Here is a 20442-nt window from a genome sequence, read left to right on the forward strand (position 1 = left end):
CCTCAGTGTGTAATTTTTTCGATATACCAACCAAATTTGTTCAACATTTTTATTCCAAAAGTGGTAGTATTGCGTTATGATCTATGATAGTCAAAAATATTAGCAATATCAGCACTAATATCAGCATGAAGAGTATTGAGCTTGGAAGGATTCACTGCTCGTTCAACTTCGCAACTCACTATAATTGCACTTCAACTTATAGTCAAGCCTGAATAAATTAATGAATCTATGGAAATTTACATTTTATTGTTCAACCTTGAATATGTTGAACACTAAACTTTTAGACCTTTTCGAAGCATAATAATTGAGAACCAAGACAGATTTAGTCTTGGAGGGTTTTCCAATTTATTTTGTTCTCGTCGGTTTTATTTTGGGGCGCTGAATTGGAATATAAAATTTGCTGAGCCAGATAGCGGCCTCCGCCCAACAAAACCCAAACTTTTGTTTAATTTTGGAAAGCCCTGGTTTTTCGAGAAAATGCATTTCCTATAAATTGAGGGGTATCGCGCAAGATTTTAAGATTTCTGGTTTTGGAGCTACAGATTTTCAAAAGGGAGTAGGTATATTTTAAGGTTTTTCTAAAAATTCTGGAAACTCACTACTTCCACTCTATACAACTTGGAGTATTATAAAGTAACCATAAAAATCACATATCAGGCGATAATTCACTACGTTTACTCTATACAACTATACAAGTATTATAAAGTAATAATAAAAAACATATCGTATCATGTGAAAGTACAATAAATTCTTAACAATATTGCACAGAAATTTTATATAGGGGGGAGGTTAATACTCGTAAAATTAGAAAACCATGTCCCACAACCAAATAATTACAAAATTTTCATTTTTATGACTTTTCAAGGTCTTCCCAACCAATCAAATATTTTGCTCATATTGTTCTGCAAGAATTATGTTCTATCAGAATCACCCGTAAGATGCACTTCATTTTAGAATTTCCTAGTGGGGAGGCGCTCATAAGATTATTTTTATCATGTTTTTTTTTCATTTGTATCTGTACAATTTTTATTGTGCAGGAAACATATTTGGGGAAACCCGTTGCCACCATTATTGTGAATAAATGAATAAAGACACCTCAATGATTGAAATTTTGAACATTCTAAACCATTGACACCATGGTATTTTCTTTTACTACAGCTCATTCTTCTTAACTCGTCAAGGCGGTTCAAAATACAGTACATGTTTGATGCCTCGTCGCGTCAGAACTACGTGAGCTTCTTAACTTGAAATGTTGCATTAAAATCCATAATTTACCGTGGATGATTATAGATTTATTTTCAATTTTGTTAATCAATCAATTATAATTTCAATAATTGAAACAAATTTATTCAATTTGTGAAACAAAGTTTATGTAAGATGAAAGCCCAATCGAATTATTCTTCTATTGTATCTTATTAGAATTCTTGATACTTTTAATATCAACATGAAAATATGAAACTAAATTCAATCTACCAGTAATGACACTTGCGGAGCATGGTTTACCAGCTAGTGAAATATAAAAAGTGTAAGCTACTTTTCATTTCAATAAAAGTGGTAGCCCTATATAGGACAAATTTAAAGATGAAGGTCCTTGTACTTTCTCTGTTATGCATTATGATTAATATTGAACCCAATGCAATTGATATGCAATTATCGAGTGTGAATATTAACTTGCACTTATCTTGATTTCTTTTTGCTAATGGTGATGCTTACATGAGCTGTAGGCTTTTGCGTGGGTGATGAGGTGGATGATAATGAGAGGTGAATGAACCTACAGTTTTAGGTGGGTTCCGAACCACCAGGAAGCTTATTATTTATCAGCGAGACCACTGAGTCAAGCCGCTTTCTTTCTGATTCAATAAGAAGTTGAATATATTTAAATATTAAATGCATCATCTATTTCCTATAAATTATGAACAAAGAGTTGGACGTGAGCATATATATGGAATAGGCTACATGATAGATTACATCATATTACGTCTGAACTACCAAACTGATTACCGTAACTTGAAATTCTGCACTAAAATTTTGAATTTTGTAAATGGTATAGGCCTATTTAAATTACGGTACATAATAATTTGATAACAATATTATCAGCAATGACCCATTATTATTAATCATTGGTCCCCAAAATTTCAATAATATTTGAATAATTTAGAGTCTTTTTTTTGTATTAGAGTGTCCATACCGTATATGTACCTAACCCTATCTGAATTTGGGAGAGGAATAGCACAAGGTTACCTATTTTTTTCTCTGTCTATCATGCATTTTGATGATGTAGCCTACTCATTGAATGAATGAATTGTATTTGAGAATGTTTAATGCAACAATATCCTCCAACAACCGCATGGTGGCTTGACTAGAACGGAATGTTAACGGTTGAAGTTTTGGAAGTCAATTTTTTGCAATGAATTTCTATATTAATAAAGATTATTCATGTATTAAAAAATAAGGACAAAATATTTTATTCTTCTACATGAACCTTCAATAATGTTTTTACTGAAAATAATTATTGTAAAGCTCAATGATATTGTGAAGTTGAAAAACTTAATTTTCATCATGGAACTACCGGTATCCATTTTTCATAGCATGGAACAATGAACTTGGGCTGTCCAGATGACAGACTACTTAGCAACGTTGTCATTCTCCCCAGGGCAATGTATTTTGTTAGAGGAGACTGTGGTTTGATAATTGCGTGAGGTCTACTCTTCACAGAACTATTAGTAGTATCAGAAGAAACTACTATAATTGACCGAGCGAAGTAAGGTCTAAGATTCAAGTCGACGGTATGGCATTTCTCTTAATGTTTAATATGTTGTTTATATGTTGCGCATTTACGGCGAAACGCGGTAATAGATTTTCATGAAATTCGACAGGTATGTTCATTTGTTATTGCGCGTCGACGTATATTTAAGGTTTTTTGGAAATTTTGCATTTCAAGGATAATATAAAAGGAAAAAGAGCCTCTTTCATATGCCAATATAAGAGTAAAAATCTGGTGTGGCGCACTCACACAACTTTCCTTGCCGTTATGAGAATTGATCATCTGACGCTAGTGTTCTCGCGCATCTCAAGTCTACTTATAAACAAAGATCTGAGCCAGCTGGTGACAGGACAATAACGCTGGAGACATACGAGGTCTGTTATCTCTCTATAGTGAATGATTTTATAGAATCAACAGTTTGCAATTGGATAATCACATTTTCTCGAATTTCGTGCTTATTATCAATTTTAGGTGAAAATTTTGCTGAACATTAATTGTAGAGATTTCCATGCTCAATCTTTTCCACTCGTAATTTTTTGTTCAAATTGTATCTGAAGCCTGATAATTGGGAATCTTAAATCAAACTTCGCATAGATCGGGCTCCTGAAATTTTTACAGATATGAGACTTGTGGCAGTTGATAGAGCTTATCAATAACAATTTCAGGTATGAACTTAATCAAAATCGTTGGAGCCGTTTTCGAGAAAATCGCGAAAAACCCTGTTTTTGACAACATTTTCGCCATTTTAGCCGTCATCTTGCATTGCATTTGATCGAAATTGTTCGTTCGTACACACACACACACACACACACACCACACACACACACACACACACACACACATACAGACCAATACCCAAAAACCACTTTTTTGGACTCAGACTATACAATAATTATTCATCATAAATCAGCTGACAAGTGATTACACAGATGTGTGGAGAAGCCAGTCGTCTATTGCTGTATTTCCATAAGGTCTATAGTTTTAATCTTTGGATGAGAATACTGCGTGAGGTCTACTGTTCACAGAACTACTAGTAGATACATATCTTCTTCTTCTCTCTCTATACTTATAAAAGGCTAAGCCCCGACAGACTGAAATCACACCACAGCCCAAACTACTGAGCCTAAAAACTTGAAATTTTGCACGATTGTTTATGGTAGCCTGAAAACATCCACTAAGAAAGGATTTTCAGTAATTCGCCCCCCTGAGGGAGCTGGGGCCCAACAAAAATTTTGTACTTTTTAACCGCTCATTGCACAGCAAAGTCATGAGGAACTTTTTTGTTCAGTTACGAAAAAAAAATTAGATCTATGCAGAAAAATTTCTATCAGGAGCACAGGGGGGTCCAGGAGAGGGCATTTTTCGAAAATTTTGATGTAAAATCACACTACAGCTCAAACTAATTGTCCTACAGACTTGAAACTTTGCACAAATATTCTTCAAACATGCTAGACGCGCACTAAGAACGGATTTTGAGATATTCTGCCTCTAAGGGTTTCAAAGGATGAAAAAGGATCCTATTAAGTAAGGTTATGAACATGGTGAGGTGAGTGCCATATGGAAATGAGATAATTTATTTATTGACATGTGATATTCTAACATATGTTGTAATCATTGGAAATAACAAAATAATATGATAGAAATTCAAAAAAGAACATCTGTTCTATTATTGCTTTCTACCTGATTCCACTCAACCTCGATAATATTGTTCTGATAATATTGATAAATATGTTTAATAATATTATTATTATTATTGATACGGTATAATAAAAGTATTGTTTTAATAATCAATTATTATCATTAATATAATAAAAGTATTGTTTTGGTAATCAATAAATATTTTTATTTTCACAAACTCTGTATAATATTTATAAAGGTGAATGTGAAACAGTTGCATCAAAGAAATTATGGTATCTCAAAAGCATATGTTTAGGAAAACCATAGTTTTGAACTTCGTTCTCCTGATGCAATGTATAAGCCTACACGTGGCATGTATTATTAATTTTTCAGCTAGAACAGTTTTTTGAGACTGCTAAATAAACGTCTACAGTTTTATCAAAGCTGTATCGGCAATATGAAAACGCATGCAGTTAATATGTCTAAAGGTGTTGATATCTACATGATAATTATTATTCTCTACCATTTTTATTTAATTAAAATATCAAAATTATTCAAGCCTTGATAGAATGATTGACTCACTGTACAGTCAGTCGAAAATTTTAATATTTAAATGAGGGGTATTTTGGCAAGCTGAACAAAAAAGTAAGGTCCTATGCACCTTTTTGATATAATTTTTCAAATAAAAAATGAGTTTTGTGGGTTGTCAAAACTCCCCCTGAAAGAGAACTATTCATTTTATCCTATCATTTAGTAAAATAACAATGATTTCTGCATTGAATAACATCTATCTTGCCAACAAGAATCGAACTCTTTGTGAATTTAGATATGACCTACACTTTAGATTTATATAATTCTATAAATAAATTCATGGAAATTGAAGTACTATTTTCAGTTAGTTGATGATTGGTTGATGAAATTGATTATCAATAGAGAAAATGATTATAATTTTATCAATACAGAATTAGTTGAATGAATTGTCGATGTACTGAGTTCTTGGTCAACAATAATTCAATATTGGTTTTTATCCAATCATTATTTTTTTCAGAAGTTATTTCATTTGAATTAGAGAATATCTATAAGCTCCTATCAATTTATCATTCGTAACAATGAATTCTTCAAAACATGAATTTAATCAAATAAAAAATTGCCCATACTTCTGTATTCATGTTCGCATGTTTTCCACTTGTGATGGATAGCCAAAATATTGTGGAGCAAGCTGCACGGCGAATTGTAATCGAGGGCTCTGATTGGCTGAAAAGTTCAGCGTTCGGAGTGAGGGGAGGCGAGCAGTTAGAACAGAGGCAAGCGGCACGGCGAATGGTTCGGAGTACGGTACGGCGAATGATTAACAGCTGATTTTTAACATTATGAAATATATGCTCATGTTCGTTGAAAGGCAAGATGTTCGGAGGAATGCACGGTTTGCTGCGCGGTTCGAGGTTCGGTTCGGCATGTGTGGACGCACCTTTAGTTGTTACAGGACATATTTATACAGATCACTGGCCAAAGCAACATAATAATCTATCTTCTTCTTCTTCTTCTTTTCTTCTTCTTCTTCTTCTTCTTCTTCTTCTTCTTCTTCTTCTCTTCTTCTTCTTCTTCCTTCTTCTTCTTCTTCTTTTCTTCTTCTCTTCTTCTTCTTCTCTCTTCTTCTTCTTCTTCTTCTTTTCTTCTTTTCTTCTTCTTCTTCTTCTTCTTCTTCTTCTTCTTTTCTTCTTTTCTTCTTCTTCTTCTTCTTCTTCTTCTTCTTCTTCTCTTCTTCTTCTTCTTCTTCCTTCTTCTTCTTCTTCTTCTTCTTCTTCTTCTTCTTCTTCTTCTTCTTCTTCTTCTTTTCTTCTTCTTCTTCTTCTTCTTCTTCTTCTTCTTCTTCTTCTTTCTTCTCTTCTTCTTCTTCTTCTTCTTCTTCTTCTTCTTCTTCTTCTTCTTTCTTCTCTTCTTTTCTTCTTCTTCTTCTTCTTCTTCGTCTTCTTCTTCTTCTTCTTCTTCTTCTTCTTCTCTTCTTCTTCTTTTCTCTTCTTCTTCTTCTTTTCTTCTTCTTCTTCTTCTTCTTCTTCTTCTTCTTCTTCTTCTTCTTCTTCTTCTTCTTCTTTTCTCTTCTTCTTCTTCTTCTTCTTCTTCTTCTTCTCTTCTTCTTCTCTTCTTCTTCTTCTACCTAATCTAAAAGGCTAAGCCCCGACAAACTGAAATCACACCACAGCCCAAACTACTAAACCTAAAAACTTGAAATTTCGCACAATACGGTATTTGTTTATTGTAGCCTCAAAACATCCACTATAGAAGGATTTTCAGAAATCTGCCCCCCCCCCTGAGGGAGCTGGGCCCCCAGAATTCTTTCAGGTGCGAAAAAAATCAGATCTATGCAGAAAAATTCCAATCAGGATCACAGGGGGGTTCAGGAGAGGGCACTTTTCGAAAATTTTGATGTAAAATCACACTACAGCTCAAACTAATTGGCCTACAGACTTAAAACTTTGCACAAATATTCTTCAAACATGCTAGATGCTCACTAAGAACGGATTTTGAGATATTTTGCCTCTAAGGATTTCAAAGGATGAAAAAAGGATCCTATTAAGTAAGCGTATGGTAAGGTGAACTCCATATGGAACTGAGATAATTGACACCTGATATTCTAACATATGTTGTAATCATTGGAAAGCTTAAAACAATTTCATCAATAATTAGCTGATCGAATTGATTTTGCGTTGATTGAGAGCGCGAGCTTACCACGTGTTTGTTCTTTCGTTGTATGCTTGACCAGTTCGGTTTGCGCCTTCTATCAGCTGTATATGGAGTCTCATACATTCCGATTAGAACAGAGCACAAAGGTTTTCTTTGGTTAGGAGTTTGTTGATAATTCTTTTTCCAAATTCAAATTTTATTGTCATCAAAAATCACATTGAAAATTTTCTTAATAGACAACAAGATTACAGAAACAAAATGTCAAACATATACCTACATTTATTTGTAGCACAGCCAGAAAAAGACAAACTTGAGTACTAGCCGTGAGTTTATTAAATATAACTTAATATATAATATATATATATATATTATATATATATATATATTGTTAATATTTTGTGAATAAAAATTACACATAAAGAGTTGATGAGAGATGCGAGTAATTCCTTTTTATTTGATCCGAATGGTTATTCATAATACAGTAGTCGGGGTCACTGCAATCACAAACTTTTTATTCTGTACGGGAGCTAATAAATTTCATACATATTGATTGTCCATAATATATCCAGTGTCCATAATGGAAGTAATTGAACTACTCAAAATTAATGCCTTACTGGTCCCTCATAGATTTATAGTATTCCTGGTGATTGAGCCTGTCTTTTTCAGCGTTGTCTATTAATGATAAAGCTTAATTTACAACTAGCTTACCCAGCGAACTTCGTACCGCCAATGTATCTCATGTTACACTTGAATTTATTTGGTGAATCATGAAATTTATCTGACAATCAACATGTTCATTTACATCTCAATACGGACTTCCTATGTGCTTAGTCATGCAGCATTCATTATTCCAAAAACATATTATTCTTCTCAAACAATTGGTAGTAACATTTATCAGTAAAGTTTTCAATTAAAAAAATGGTTATATCAAAGTGTTTCAAAGAAAAATATTCAATGTTTCCATAGCTGTAGATTGTCGATATATGGTCCAGGAAATATGCGATGTACGATGAATCACACAGAATTCCATATACTTTCCATTTTAGGATGAATATAAGCTAAGCTAAATTCAAAAAATTGTAAATTATTCTTTCATTCTTCAGTAATTAAATGCAATATGAATACTATACATAATTATATACTATACAATATATATATATATTATATATATATATATATATATATATATATATATATATATATATATATATATATATATACTCTATTTCATTAGGTGAATAATTTTTTTCAACATTTTCCAGTTTCTCAATGATAGGGGAGTGATAATTATTTGTATAGGTCTTCTAAGGAACCATTATCAACAGCTGGTACCAATCAACTACACTTCAACTCCAAACTACCGTTTTAATACCAGTACACAATAATTTATCACAGGGTGATATGTTTATTACAGTTGTTGACTTTAATAAATAGCTGCTAAATCATATTATCACAATATGATCTTGAATCATGATCATCTTTTCGTTCTTCAGTAGCCGCTCAGCCGAAAATTGCGAAATCATATGTCTGTAAAATGGATTAATAAATGATTATTATTAGCACCCCTATTAAAATTTCTGTTCAGAAACCATCCCCAATATTAACACAACATATTCTCAAAGTTTCATGCCGTTATGTCAAGTAGTTTTCAAGTCTACAGGGAACAAACAAACATACAAACACACAAACAGACATTCATTTTTTTATGAATAGATTTCCATTCGGTTCAAACAAAAGCCTCTCTAAATGAAGGTGGAATGATAAGGATTCAGTTCTGTTGTTTTAACATTTTTTCAAATCACTTTCAAAAAGTTCATGTAGTACCTACTATTGTGTTTGAGACACTTCTGGCGCTATCATAGTTTCACCACTATTCTGTTCCACAGTCCTATCTCTTGCAGTTGTTAACTGTATCTATAATAATTATATTAAGTAAAGAGCTGGCTTATGCACGTACGGGATAGGAAAATTATGTTTGACGCATCATCACGTCTGAACTACTGGACTAATTAACTTGAAATTTTGCTTATAGATTCTTAATTAACGAAGGATGGTTATAGGCCTATTCTCAATTCTTCAAAATTCCATTACGTCAAGTTTTCATTTTGTCAAGTTTTAAAATAGATCCTTGCGGAGCACGGGTTCTTGCTAGTCTACTATAAAATACATTGCCAGTATTTATTCATTTTAAACATTGGTACATGTAATATCTTTCTCAACTATGATTCGATGATTGAAGAAGAAACAACAGGGTTAACGTCCAAAACTGTTCCTTTCCTAAATGTATATGGAAATTTCCAAAAAATAACTGCATTCTGTGGTAATATTGTCCCTTAACTGGCATTGTTATTCATCTAGTTGACAAAATACTCACCCGTAGCTCTGTATGTACCCGAGATACGAGCATTCACTTTCGATGCGTTAGAAAATGTGGACAGCGATATGGTTCAAGTGGCTGTGCCGCTGGATTTTCTATAGGTATGCGCTTGGAGGATTCCATGTCGCATTGTTGGTATTGGTGATGGTGAGCACTCTATACTTTTCAACAGTCGATGCTCCTGTCATCGTCATCTCTAGATGATCTCTTTGGATTTTAAATGGCGTATTATTGCTTGTAAACTTTTTCAGTTACTGATATAAATTGATTTATCTGTTAAATAATCGTTGTTTTAAAGTGTTTATTGTTGAGATCAAGATCGTTAAATAATATCAAGGTAAGATCATCGTTTTTTATTAATTTATATTGTTGATAAATTACACAAACTATACCGGTTTCTTCCTTACTTACTCATGATAGCTCCAATCGATTGAAAAGCTTTGTTTTGGGCGTCTTTGTTGTAATAAGTTCTATTCTGGTAACTTTGATTTATAAAATATCAACTTTGAATTTTTTTTAAATAGAAGTATGAATCATTTTAGTCTTTGATTTAATTTAGAAAACAACACAATTCAACTTCCAAGTTCCAAGCATTAAGTTAGGTAGGTCTACCTATTATTGATCACCAGTAAACAAATTGACTGTAATTATTATTTTTAGCTTTTTATTTGTCTTATTTATCCTTGTTGATAGATTCCGAGTACCAAAAATGTAATGGACATTACATCAATAATAAATCTTTAATTCTTCAAAAGATAATAATTTTGTCTCATTTTACAAGAAATAGCCTATTTTGATTAGGGCAGGCCTATTTCATCAGCAAGATTTGAGTTTAGATTCATATTGAAATGGACTAAATTTTTTCATGCACACACACTTTTTTAACTCACATGAAAAATAAACCGAAACAATAATAATTATGAAACAGTCTTATTTTTAGGAATATTATTATAATATTGTGGTGCAATATTTATAAGATAATTTTAAGGATATATGAACATAATATAGGCTACCTAAATAAATTTTGTATGGCACAATGTTTTCTAGAACTACTCATATTTATTATGAATCTACTAGTAGGCTACTCTTTACTTTTTATTTTATAGATAATAGACATATTTTGGCTAAAATCTTTAATGCCATTTATTAAAGTACATCTACTATATTATATAGCAAATGTTACTCCTCAGTTCTATTGGTTGTTACAAACCTTGGCTTCACACACAAAGCCTCTGCACCTCTCGAGATCCTCTGTCCGTTTTTTCCAGTTGCTCTAAGCATTCTCAAATCCTGCTCCACATCATATGTCCATCTATTCCTTGGCCTTCCATCTATTCTTTTCTTCTATTGTTTACTATTTCCCACTTTATATATTATTTTGCCACCTACAAATCCGTCCAGCTTTAATAAATCGAAAATGTCTTCACTCCCAAGGAAGCGCTAGATTTCGCTATTTTTCTCCTCTAAATTCAATTTTTGCAAACAGGGCCTAATGTCATTCTTATAACCTTTCTTTCAAAGATGCGAAGCCTTTCTATGTCCCCAGCAGTGAATACCCAAGTCTAGTATTTTTAGTATTTAATTAAATAGGTCCATAAAAGGGATCACTAAAGTGAAGCCCACTGGGACACGTCAAAAAAAAGTAAATATAAACAACTGCCCGGAGGCAGAAATCAAATAAGAAAATAGGCACTCACCACACTGCTCTCCAACATGAAGAACTCACGGAGTGAGTACAGAGGGTGATCCGTCAGCAGGCTCCTCAGAGCCTCTCGAAACCGCACAGCAGGCAGATCCCTGGCCAACAGAGGCAGCCTATTATAGAGGCTGATAGACATATGAGCCAGACCAGTCCGAGTTCTGCTCAGCCTCTGGTAGGGTAAATCCAGCCTGAGTCTACCCCTAGTCTCATACGGGTGGAAGCTCTGTCGGGTCACGAGCAACCCCACGTTTGCATGTGTTCTGCAAAGGGTGTGAAGAACATAGAGGGAGAAGACGGTGAGGATCCTCTCTTTGATAAAGAGCGGGCGACAGTGGGCTAATCTACCAGCCCCACAAATAATCCTCAGGGCCCTATTCTGGAGACGAAGGACTCGGGCGACATCTGTGGCTCCACCCCAGAGGGGGAGGCCATATAAAATCACGCTCTGAAAAAAGCCAAAATAGCACATTTTAAGATAATGAGGTGGCACACTGTATTTGAGACCTCTCAGCAGGAAAACCACTCTGCTCAACCTGGCGCAGACTGTCTCAATGTGCTCGCCCCATGAGAGCTTCCTGTCAAGGGTAAACCCTAACAGTTTGACGGGAGCAAAATTGTATTCATTCCCATTTCTGAGACTGAACACAATAAACTGTGTTTTGTCTTCATTGAGGAGGAAGCGATTGGCAGAGAACCAGTCCGACGCGAATGCCCCAGTCTCCACCATAGCTGCCCTCAGACCTCCCATCTCGCGACCAGCATTGAAGAAGGTGGTGTCGTCCGCATAACAGACAACACACCTGCCATCCACCTGAGCTATGTCGTTAACTGAAATAAGAAACAACAGAGGCCCCAGGACAGAGCCCTGAGGCACTCCACAGTCAACACAATCCCTGATCTCAGAGAGAACTCCATTAGCCAGCACCGCCTGTCTGCGACCCCCCAGGTAGGCCTGAATCAGTTTGAGAGGAGACGGTCCCACACCATAATGCCTAAGCTTGTCCATGAGAATAGCATGATCCATTGTATCAAAGGCCTTGCTGAGATCACACAAGGTGAGCCCAGCAAGTCCACGTGCCTCAAAGCAATAAAATATTTTGGAAAGCAGAAAATCTACTGCATCAGTGGTGGATCTATTTTCCCTGAAACCAAATTGGGTGGTCGCAAACAGGCCGCACTGGTCACAATGAGCAAGGAGTTGCTCAGCAATGAGGATTTCAAATATCTTCGATATAACAGGCAGGATGGAGGTAGACCTATAGTTAGTAGGATCATGCTCATCACCCTTCTTAAAGACAGGCACCGTCTTAGAAATTTTAAGCTGACAAGGAAATACAGACTGCTGGAAACACAGATTGATACAAGCAGTCAGGGGAGCAACAATAAGAGCTAATACACCCTTAATAGTAGCACTGGTCATACCATAAATATCTCTACTAACCGAGTTGCTCAAACAGTTCAGAACTCGAGTGACATCATCACAAGTAATATGGCGCCAGGTCAAAAGCCGAAGAGACGGGGGCCGAACCGAAGCCGAGAGCAGATCCGCCGCCACCACAGGGGAAGCTCGGATCCCCTCGAAGAGACCGCGAATAGAGCTGGTCCACGCGTCGTGAAGATCATCCGCAGATACCGGAACAGCACCAGGAGCTGGCACACCCGCAGCGGCCATGATGATACCCTAGGCAGCTTTCCACCATAAACAACCCATTACAAAATGATGGTGTAGTTGTTTATGTTAAAGATAGTATAAATGTACAATGTGTTGAGCTACATATTAACCAGGCAAATGTCCTACATATTCGGTGGATGCAGCAGACAAAAAGTGGAACATCCTTGCAATATACAGATCACCGTCCTTCAATGATATTACAGTTTCCTGAGTGACTTGGAATCGATCCTGAATGAATTAAGAGGCAACAAGTCATATGTCCGGAGACATGAATATTAACACCCTCAAATTCGTCCACATCATCATTGATGACTATGATACTGCTGCGATCTTCTAAGCGAGCATGGGCTCAGACTCTGCATTAAACAAGCAACCAGAACTACAACAGAAACTGCTTCTTGCATAGATCACATTGCTACCAACTCCAGAGATAATCTTTTTCCAATCATTTATGAATCAACAATAACTGACCACTTCACCACAATTCTAGGAGTGCAACATATTTCGAGAAATAGTGCAAATGAAACTGGAACACATGAAATAAACGAGAAATAGACATTAATAGCTTGAAGAATGAACTACTGAATGAGGAGTGGATTCATGTTTTAGAAGATAATAATCCAGATACATCTTATGACACCTTCTTATCAACTCTGAGACAACATATACAATAATATCAAGCAGCATCGGCGGCAGAAGAAGTACAAACCCATCAAACCATGGATCACCAGAGGTATAGTAGCAGCAATAAGAACCAGAAATCTACTCAACAAAGAAGAAAGGAAGACCCAAACAACATTAACTTAACCAACTTCTATCGTCGGTATAGGAATACACTCACAGCTTTAATTCATGAAACAAAGGACCAATACTATAGAGAGAAATTGTATGAAGCTGGAAAGGATAATAAAAAAATGTGGAAAGTAATCAAAGATGCTACTGACTCTAAATCAAAAACAAAAATGAAATTGAATGCTATTAAAATAGATGATAGGATTTTCAATCTAAAGGAAAATCCAGAAACTGTGCTCAACCACATGAATAACTTTTTCACAAATGTAGGTGAAGAAATGGCGGAGACAATAATAGATTCCTTAAGAAAACCACTAGACCAAATCATATCCCAATATAAACCTGTTACAAGAACTCTACACTCCATCTACTTTCACCCAGTAACTGAAGATGAGCTTCTTGAAGCTATTAGTAGTTTGCGAAATGACAGTGCTCCAGGACTTGATGGAATCATAATAGAACATTGAAGTCGATAAAAAATGTAATTGTAAAACCATTAATTCACATATTTAATTTAAGTCTGTCAAAAGGATTTTTCCAAAGCTAGAAGATGAAAGAGTGTGTTAGACCATTACATAAAGGAGGCGACAAAACAAATGCCACAATTACAGGCCTATTTCACTTATAAGCAATATTTCTAAGATTTTGGAAAAACTGGTAAAGAAACGTCTTGTGAATTACATGGAAAAAAACAACTTACTATCTAGGAATCAATTTGGTTTTCGTGAGGGGAGGAGTACAGAAGATGCGGTATTAGAATTGTCAAATTTTGTCACAGATAAGCTAGAAAATAACAAAAATGTGCAGCAGTGTTCCTGGACCTAGCAAAAGCTTTTGACACTGTTAATCACAGTTTGCTGCTGAAGAAATTAGAGCCATGGGAATTAGAGGAGTTCCTCTAGCATGGTTTAGATCATACCTCTGTGACCGGCGTCAAAAAGTCAAAGTTGAAGAACATCTCAGTTCAGAGGAAACGATGAAGTTTGGGATTCCCCAAGGAACAGTTCTTGGGCCAATTCTGTATTTGGCATATGCAAATGAGCTATGTTCAATTAAGATAAGAGGAAGAGTAATAGCTTTTGCTGATGATACGTGTATACTATTTGAAGGAAACACCTGGGAGGAAGTTTTTAATCTGGCACAGGAAGAATTGATCAAAGTCGATAAATGGTTTAGAGAAAATTTGCTTACAGTAAATGCAACAAAAACGAAATTTTTAGCCTTTTCTCTGACAGAACGGACGAGACCACCGGATTCTTCAATAATCCTGCATCACTGTGGAAGCACCAACAACCCTGTGATTGCCCTTCAATTCAACAAGTCAATGAAATAAAATATTTAGGAACAATAGTGGACAACAAATTCAAATGGGACAAGCACATTAATCTATCAATTACCCGGATCAGGAAGCTTCTCTACAAATTCTATCAACTCCGTAAAATCCTCAACTATGAGACATTAAAAACTGTTTATTTTTCTTTAGTGCAATCAATTTTAATACGTCATAATTATCTGGGGAGCTACGAATTTTACACATGTTGAACCTCTCTATAAACTTCAAAAACGAATACTAAAAATAATAGGCTTCAAGGAGAATCAATTCCCCACGAACATTCTTTCAAGGACAGTAAAGTACTGAGTGTAAGACAACTCTACATCCAGGCTATCATCACGCGAATGAGGAGAAACAACGAACACATAAGACTGGCAGATCATAACCATCAAACAAGGCAGAGAAACCGTATTCAATAGTACCAAGGATGAACACTACATTTGGGCAAAGAAACTACACATATTTGGGACCAAAAATTTATAATTCAATACCAAGTTACATTAGGGAAGAATTCAATAGACACAGGTTCAAGAAAAGTTTATTTCCTGGTTGGTTGATATTGGAGTGGAAAATTGTGAAAATTTAGTTAGACTGTAAATATTGAAACTATTTATTCTTCATTCCACTCTTTACTGTTTTTCATTTTTCTAAAAATAACCTTTCTTATTATTATCCTTAATAGAACATTAATATTTATTTACTAATTCCATAATTTTGTTTGTTTGTATTATACATTTTTACTAATTTTATTATAAAAAACTTTAATCCCATATCAGTGAATGAAGTTTGTAAATAGTAATTATTACACGCAATAAGCAACTAATCGCCTTCTGCGACCCCCCAGGTAGGCCTGAATCAGTTTGAGAGGAGACGGTCCCACACCATAATGCCTAAGCTTGTCCATGAGAATAGCATGATCCATTGTATCAAAGGCCTTGCTGAGATCACACAAGGTGAGCCCAGCAAGTCCACGTGCCTCAAAGCAATAAAATATTTTGGAAAGCAGAAAATCTACTGCATCAGTGGTGGATCTATTTTCCCTGAAACCAAATTGGGTGGTCGCAAACAGGCCGCACTGGTCACAATAAGCAAGGAGTTGCTCAGCAATGAGGATTTCAAATATCTTCGATATAACAGGCAGGATGGAGGTAGACCTATAGTTAGTAGGATCATGCTCATCACCCTTCTTAAAGACAGGCACCGTCTTAGAAATTTTAAGCTGACAAGGAAATACAGACTGCTGGAAACACAGATTGATACAAGCAGTCAGGGGAGCAACAATAAGAGCTAATACACCCTTAATAGTAGCACTGGTCATACCATAAATATCTCTACTAACCGAGTTGCTCAAACAGTTCACAACTCGAGTGACATCATCACAAGTAATATGGCGCCAGGTCAAAAGCCGAAGAGCGGGGGGCCGAACCGAAGCCGAGAGCAGATCCGCCGCCACCACAGGGGAAGCTCGGATCCCCTCGAAGAGACCGCGAATAGAGCTGGTCCACGCGTCGTGAAGATCATCCGCAGATACCGGAACAGCACCAGGAGCTGGCACACCCGCAGCGGCCCTGATGATACCCCAGGCAGCTTTGAACCTATTGGGTGCCCGGTCAATCAGCTCAGAGTTGTAGCGCATCCTGGCCGCACGAACAGCCCGTTGGTATGATCTCCTAAGTCCCATGTAGGTCCGTTTAGAGGATAGAAGTCGATCAGCCCGAAACCGCTCATACGCCATAAGAACCAGGTCAAGAAGGTCGTCCGTAATCCACAGTGCACCACGTTTACCAGGCCTTCCAGAGAGGAAACGTTTTAGTGGAAAGCAGTTGTTGAAGCCAGTCAGGAGTCTATCAAAAAACGCCGTGAAATTAGGCTGGGCATCAGGATGATCCTTCAGAAAGCTCCAGTCAGTCAGAGTCAGATAATGCAGAAAACGCTCGCGTTCACTCTGTGTGATGGGTCGCACCCAAGTGAATCGATCACGCCCTGCAGGTATAGTGGCAGGGTAGGTGGAAGTTGGCAATTCCACATTGCAGCCGAGTGCCAGGTGGTCACTGAGGAGAGGAATTACAATTGAACAACTAATGTTATTGCCAATGTTCAGATTTGTAATCACATTATCGAGGCAAGCATCTAATCTAGTGGGCTGCCAGTTAGCCACATAGAGGTCCAGAGATCTAAGTAGGTTAACAAACTCCCTTGTCCTGTGGTCAGCCTTCAACACGTCAATGTTGAAGTCACCGCCAACAATTATGTTAAAACCTGGATTTAAGTTAGCTAACTGAATGACAAGTCCCTCAAGTGAGTTGAAAAATTTTTGAAGGCAACCAGCTGGTGACCGATAAACTGTAACAATGTACAACTTCGCAATAGGGATAAACATGCGAATTCATGCTCTTTTTCAACACAGTGCATAGAAATGTCAATGCATGCAAAGTGGGCAATCACAGATGTGTCTTTATAAATAGCAACACCACCACACTGGAACTCACTTCGACAGAAGAAGTCATATCCAGCAATTTTAAAAAGTTTTAGATCATCCAAGCACATCCAATGCTCAGTCAGACACAGCAATTTAAATCTCATGTTTGAGCTAAGAAACAGTTCCAGTTCATTCACTTTATTTTTAATGCATTGCACATTATAAAAAAGCATGTCAAAAAGCAGTTTATCACAAGGAAAATCATGCATGGAAATACAATCGTCAGAATCGATTAGTCTTTCAGGTGAGGAGCCAGTTTTGGACTGCCTAAAAAACCATTAGATGATTGCTTATTTTTCCTGTTTGCAGGGATGTATTTTTTAACTAAGGTCCCCTCCGTCCAAAATTCAGCAGACAGCACACGATCAAAGAACTTATCGGCTACAGCCAACTTGAAAGAGGAATAGTAGTCATACCTGGAATTCAATTTTTGGCAGTCAAATTCCGAGCTGGCTATGCCAGACTGATTCAGATACGTAGTAACTTCAGACACCGTCACTTCAGGCTGCAGCCTAGATACAAAGATTGATCTACGCTTATCAACCGCTCTCAACAGTCACAGTGGAAGAACTTTTTACTGAGCCAATAATATGTTTCGACGTCTCAGAGCCATAACATACTACATGCCTCACTAATGAGTAAGGTTATATAATTTAATCTTTGTAGCTCTGGAATATAGTCGAGAATAATTTTATACTATCATAGAACGACCTCTTATGACCTGTTATAGAACCTAACCTGCCATGATTCGCTTACTTATCTCATCTGTAACTCTCCCACTACTCGCCACAAACGTTCCTAGGTATACAAAGTCGTCCATCTGCTGAAATTTGCAGTGCCCAATATTCATGTTTTTCACACCCCAACCATTGCTGGTGACACTCGTAAATATATTATTTTGATGTTATTTATCTTCAGCCCCATTGGCTCACCATTGTTTACCAATAACGTGAAGGTTTCTCTTAGTGTAGGCACAGTTCTTGCTATTATGACTGGATCATCTGCGTATCCACAGAACTGCCACAATCGATTCACGATAGTACTTCCATAATGTGCAATATTCTTGAAAGCCTCGTGTTGAGTCAAATTGAACAATAATGCCGACAAAGCTTCTCTCTGCCTTACCCCATACTTCACATGAAAACATCTTCCAACAGCCTTTTCTATCCTTACCCTAGGGTATAAGTCTCATTCAGGGTAGCTGCCACGAGCTTAATTAATTGGGATGGCAGTCCATTATTGTTCAGGGCTTCAAGTAGCTTCCTCTTGCATAAACTATCAAATGCTCTTTTATAATCAACGAATAGCATGTAAAGAACTATATCGTGCTGAAAGCACTTCTTTATCGCCTCAATGTGTAAATCTGATCAACTGTGCTCTGCCTTTTCTGAATCCACCCTGGTAATCCCCCAGTATTGCCTCAGCAATAGGGATGAACCTTTGAAGAAGGATATTTGTTAATAGCTTATACATAATGCTCAGTAGAGAGATGCCTCTATAGGCTAGTTATAACAGACCATTTTATTTTTGAAAAATATTATATAGTATGTCATTATAACAAAAACATAGCGTGTCTTCTATATAAGTATAAGTGAGTGGAGAGTTCAGTCAGTTGATTTAGGAATGATTAATCTAATATTGATGCATTCCATCCGAAATATTTTCTGTGTCTGCTCATTTGAGTAACAGTAGTTACTAGCTTACTACTGTTCCCCTTTTTGTATAATAGGTAGCCTTATCAGTATTAGTTAGGAATAAGCTATTGAATGATTGGCATATTAGATATTCATCTATTAGTTTTCATACTTTTAATTGAAATTTTATTTTGTTTTTCAGGTTTACCAACATCTGAATCATGAGCCGAGGGTGAGATGTTTTTCTATTTTGCTTCATCTCAATTTCTTGAAATTATGATGAGTTTTTGTTTAAAGCGAAGGAGTTGAAAAGAACAATCTGCTGTTTTATGACATCTATTTTTGATAGTTGGCAAACCAACTTTATCTATAGACCAAAATTCAGTTTATAGTTTGTATAAATAAGTTGAGACTTGCCCCTCTATCCAAAGAAATTACAGCGTGTTGTCAAATTGTGTAGCATTGTAACTTAAATTTCTAAATTTGAACACAATATTGTATGTAAAATATCATCCCCGATATTCCAATAGTGCTGGAAAAGTTTCAGGGTTGAAGGTTTAAAAGAAAATTTATTTTTTTGATAAAATTGAAAGCTGTGCGAAAATATATTTTTCTTTTGAATATTACTTATCTCAGAAATATTGGGTGTCATATCAATCAAAATGAAATAAAAGAATTTCATATCAAAATGACGGGGAGAATGTAAGCTTCCTATAGGTGTCTTGATAATTTCAGTCCGACCTATAGTTATTTTTTAATTAATGAATATGTTGAAAAATGTCAAGACATTTAGAGCAGAAAACATGAAATATTCGACATGCTAGAAACTTTTTTGTTTCAAAAGATAAGTGAGTGGTGAAGCGAGAAAGTTTTTCATGAATAATTGAAATTATTTTTCCAATTGTCAAAAGTAGTCGGAAGATCGTATTTTGCTATCTAAGGAAGTTGAAAGAACTGCTGCATATTATGCATTGTGCACTAACTACTAAGAGCGTTAACTGCAGTTAGCGAATAGGTGTCAAAATCAGGTTTCACCACACGCCGTTAGAGCTACTTTTGACTAACTTGTCGTTGAATAATTAAGCGCTGAATCTTGTGTTGCTTGTAAAGTGGATAGGCTACTATGGTGGTGGACACTGTTGGAAAAAGAGAAATGAAACAAATGTTCCTGTTCCGTACACTTTTTTAAATAGTGAATAAACAGCCGTTTTTTTCGACTGATTTAAAATTTTTCACCTACTAGGCCTATAACTAGTAGTTCTGTGAACAGTAGACCTCACGCAGTATCCTCATCCACAAGTACCCGATTGAAACTATAGACCTTAAGCCGGCTCCAGACATGCATCATTCGGCAAACACCGAGCAGCGACTCGCCGAATCGCTAGTAGTG

At 36.1% G+C, this 20442-nt stretch overlaps 2 protein-coding genes across 3 annotated transcripts in view; one reads left to right on the forward strand and one right to left on the reverse strand.

Annotated features, from left to right (window-relative positions):
• Window positions 1–9619: 9619 nt before the first annotated feature.
• Window positions 9620–20442, forward strand: part of LOC111049202 (zinc finger protein on ecdysone puffs) — a 46065-nt gene continuing 35242 nt past the window's right edge. For both annotated transcript variants that reach the window (XM_022335220.2, XM_022335222.2), the window contains exons 1-2: window positions 9620–9777; window positions 19255–19284. In XM_022335220.2, the coding sequence (XP_022190912.1) occupies window positions 19274–19284 (11 nt within the window). In that variant the 5' untranslated portion in view covers window positions 9620–9777; window positions 19255–19273. The remainder of the gene's footprint in view (window positions 9778–19254; window positions 19285–20442) is intronic.
• LOC120352039 lies at window positions 15742–17319 on the reverse strand. Its single transcript, XM_039431457.1, has one exon. The coding sequence runs from the start codon at window positions 17317–17319 to the stop codon at window positions 15742–15744; it is 1578 nt and encodes a 525-aa protein (XP_039287391.1).

The sequence above is a fragment of the Nilaparvata lugens genome, chromosome 6, assembly GCF_014356525.2.
Source record: "Nilaparvata lugens isolate BPH chromosome 6, ASM1435652v1, whole genome shotgun sequence".
In the NCBI taxonomy this organism is placed as follows: domain Eukaryota; kingdom Metazoa; phylum Arthropoda; class Insecta; order Hemiptera; family Delphacidae; genus Nilaparvata; species Nilaparvata lugens.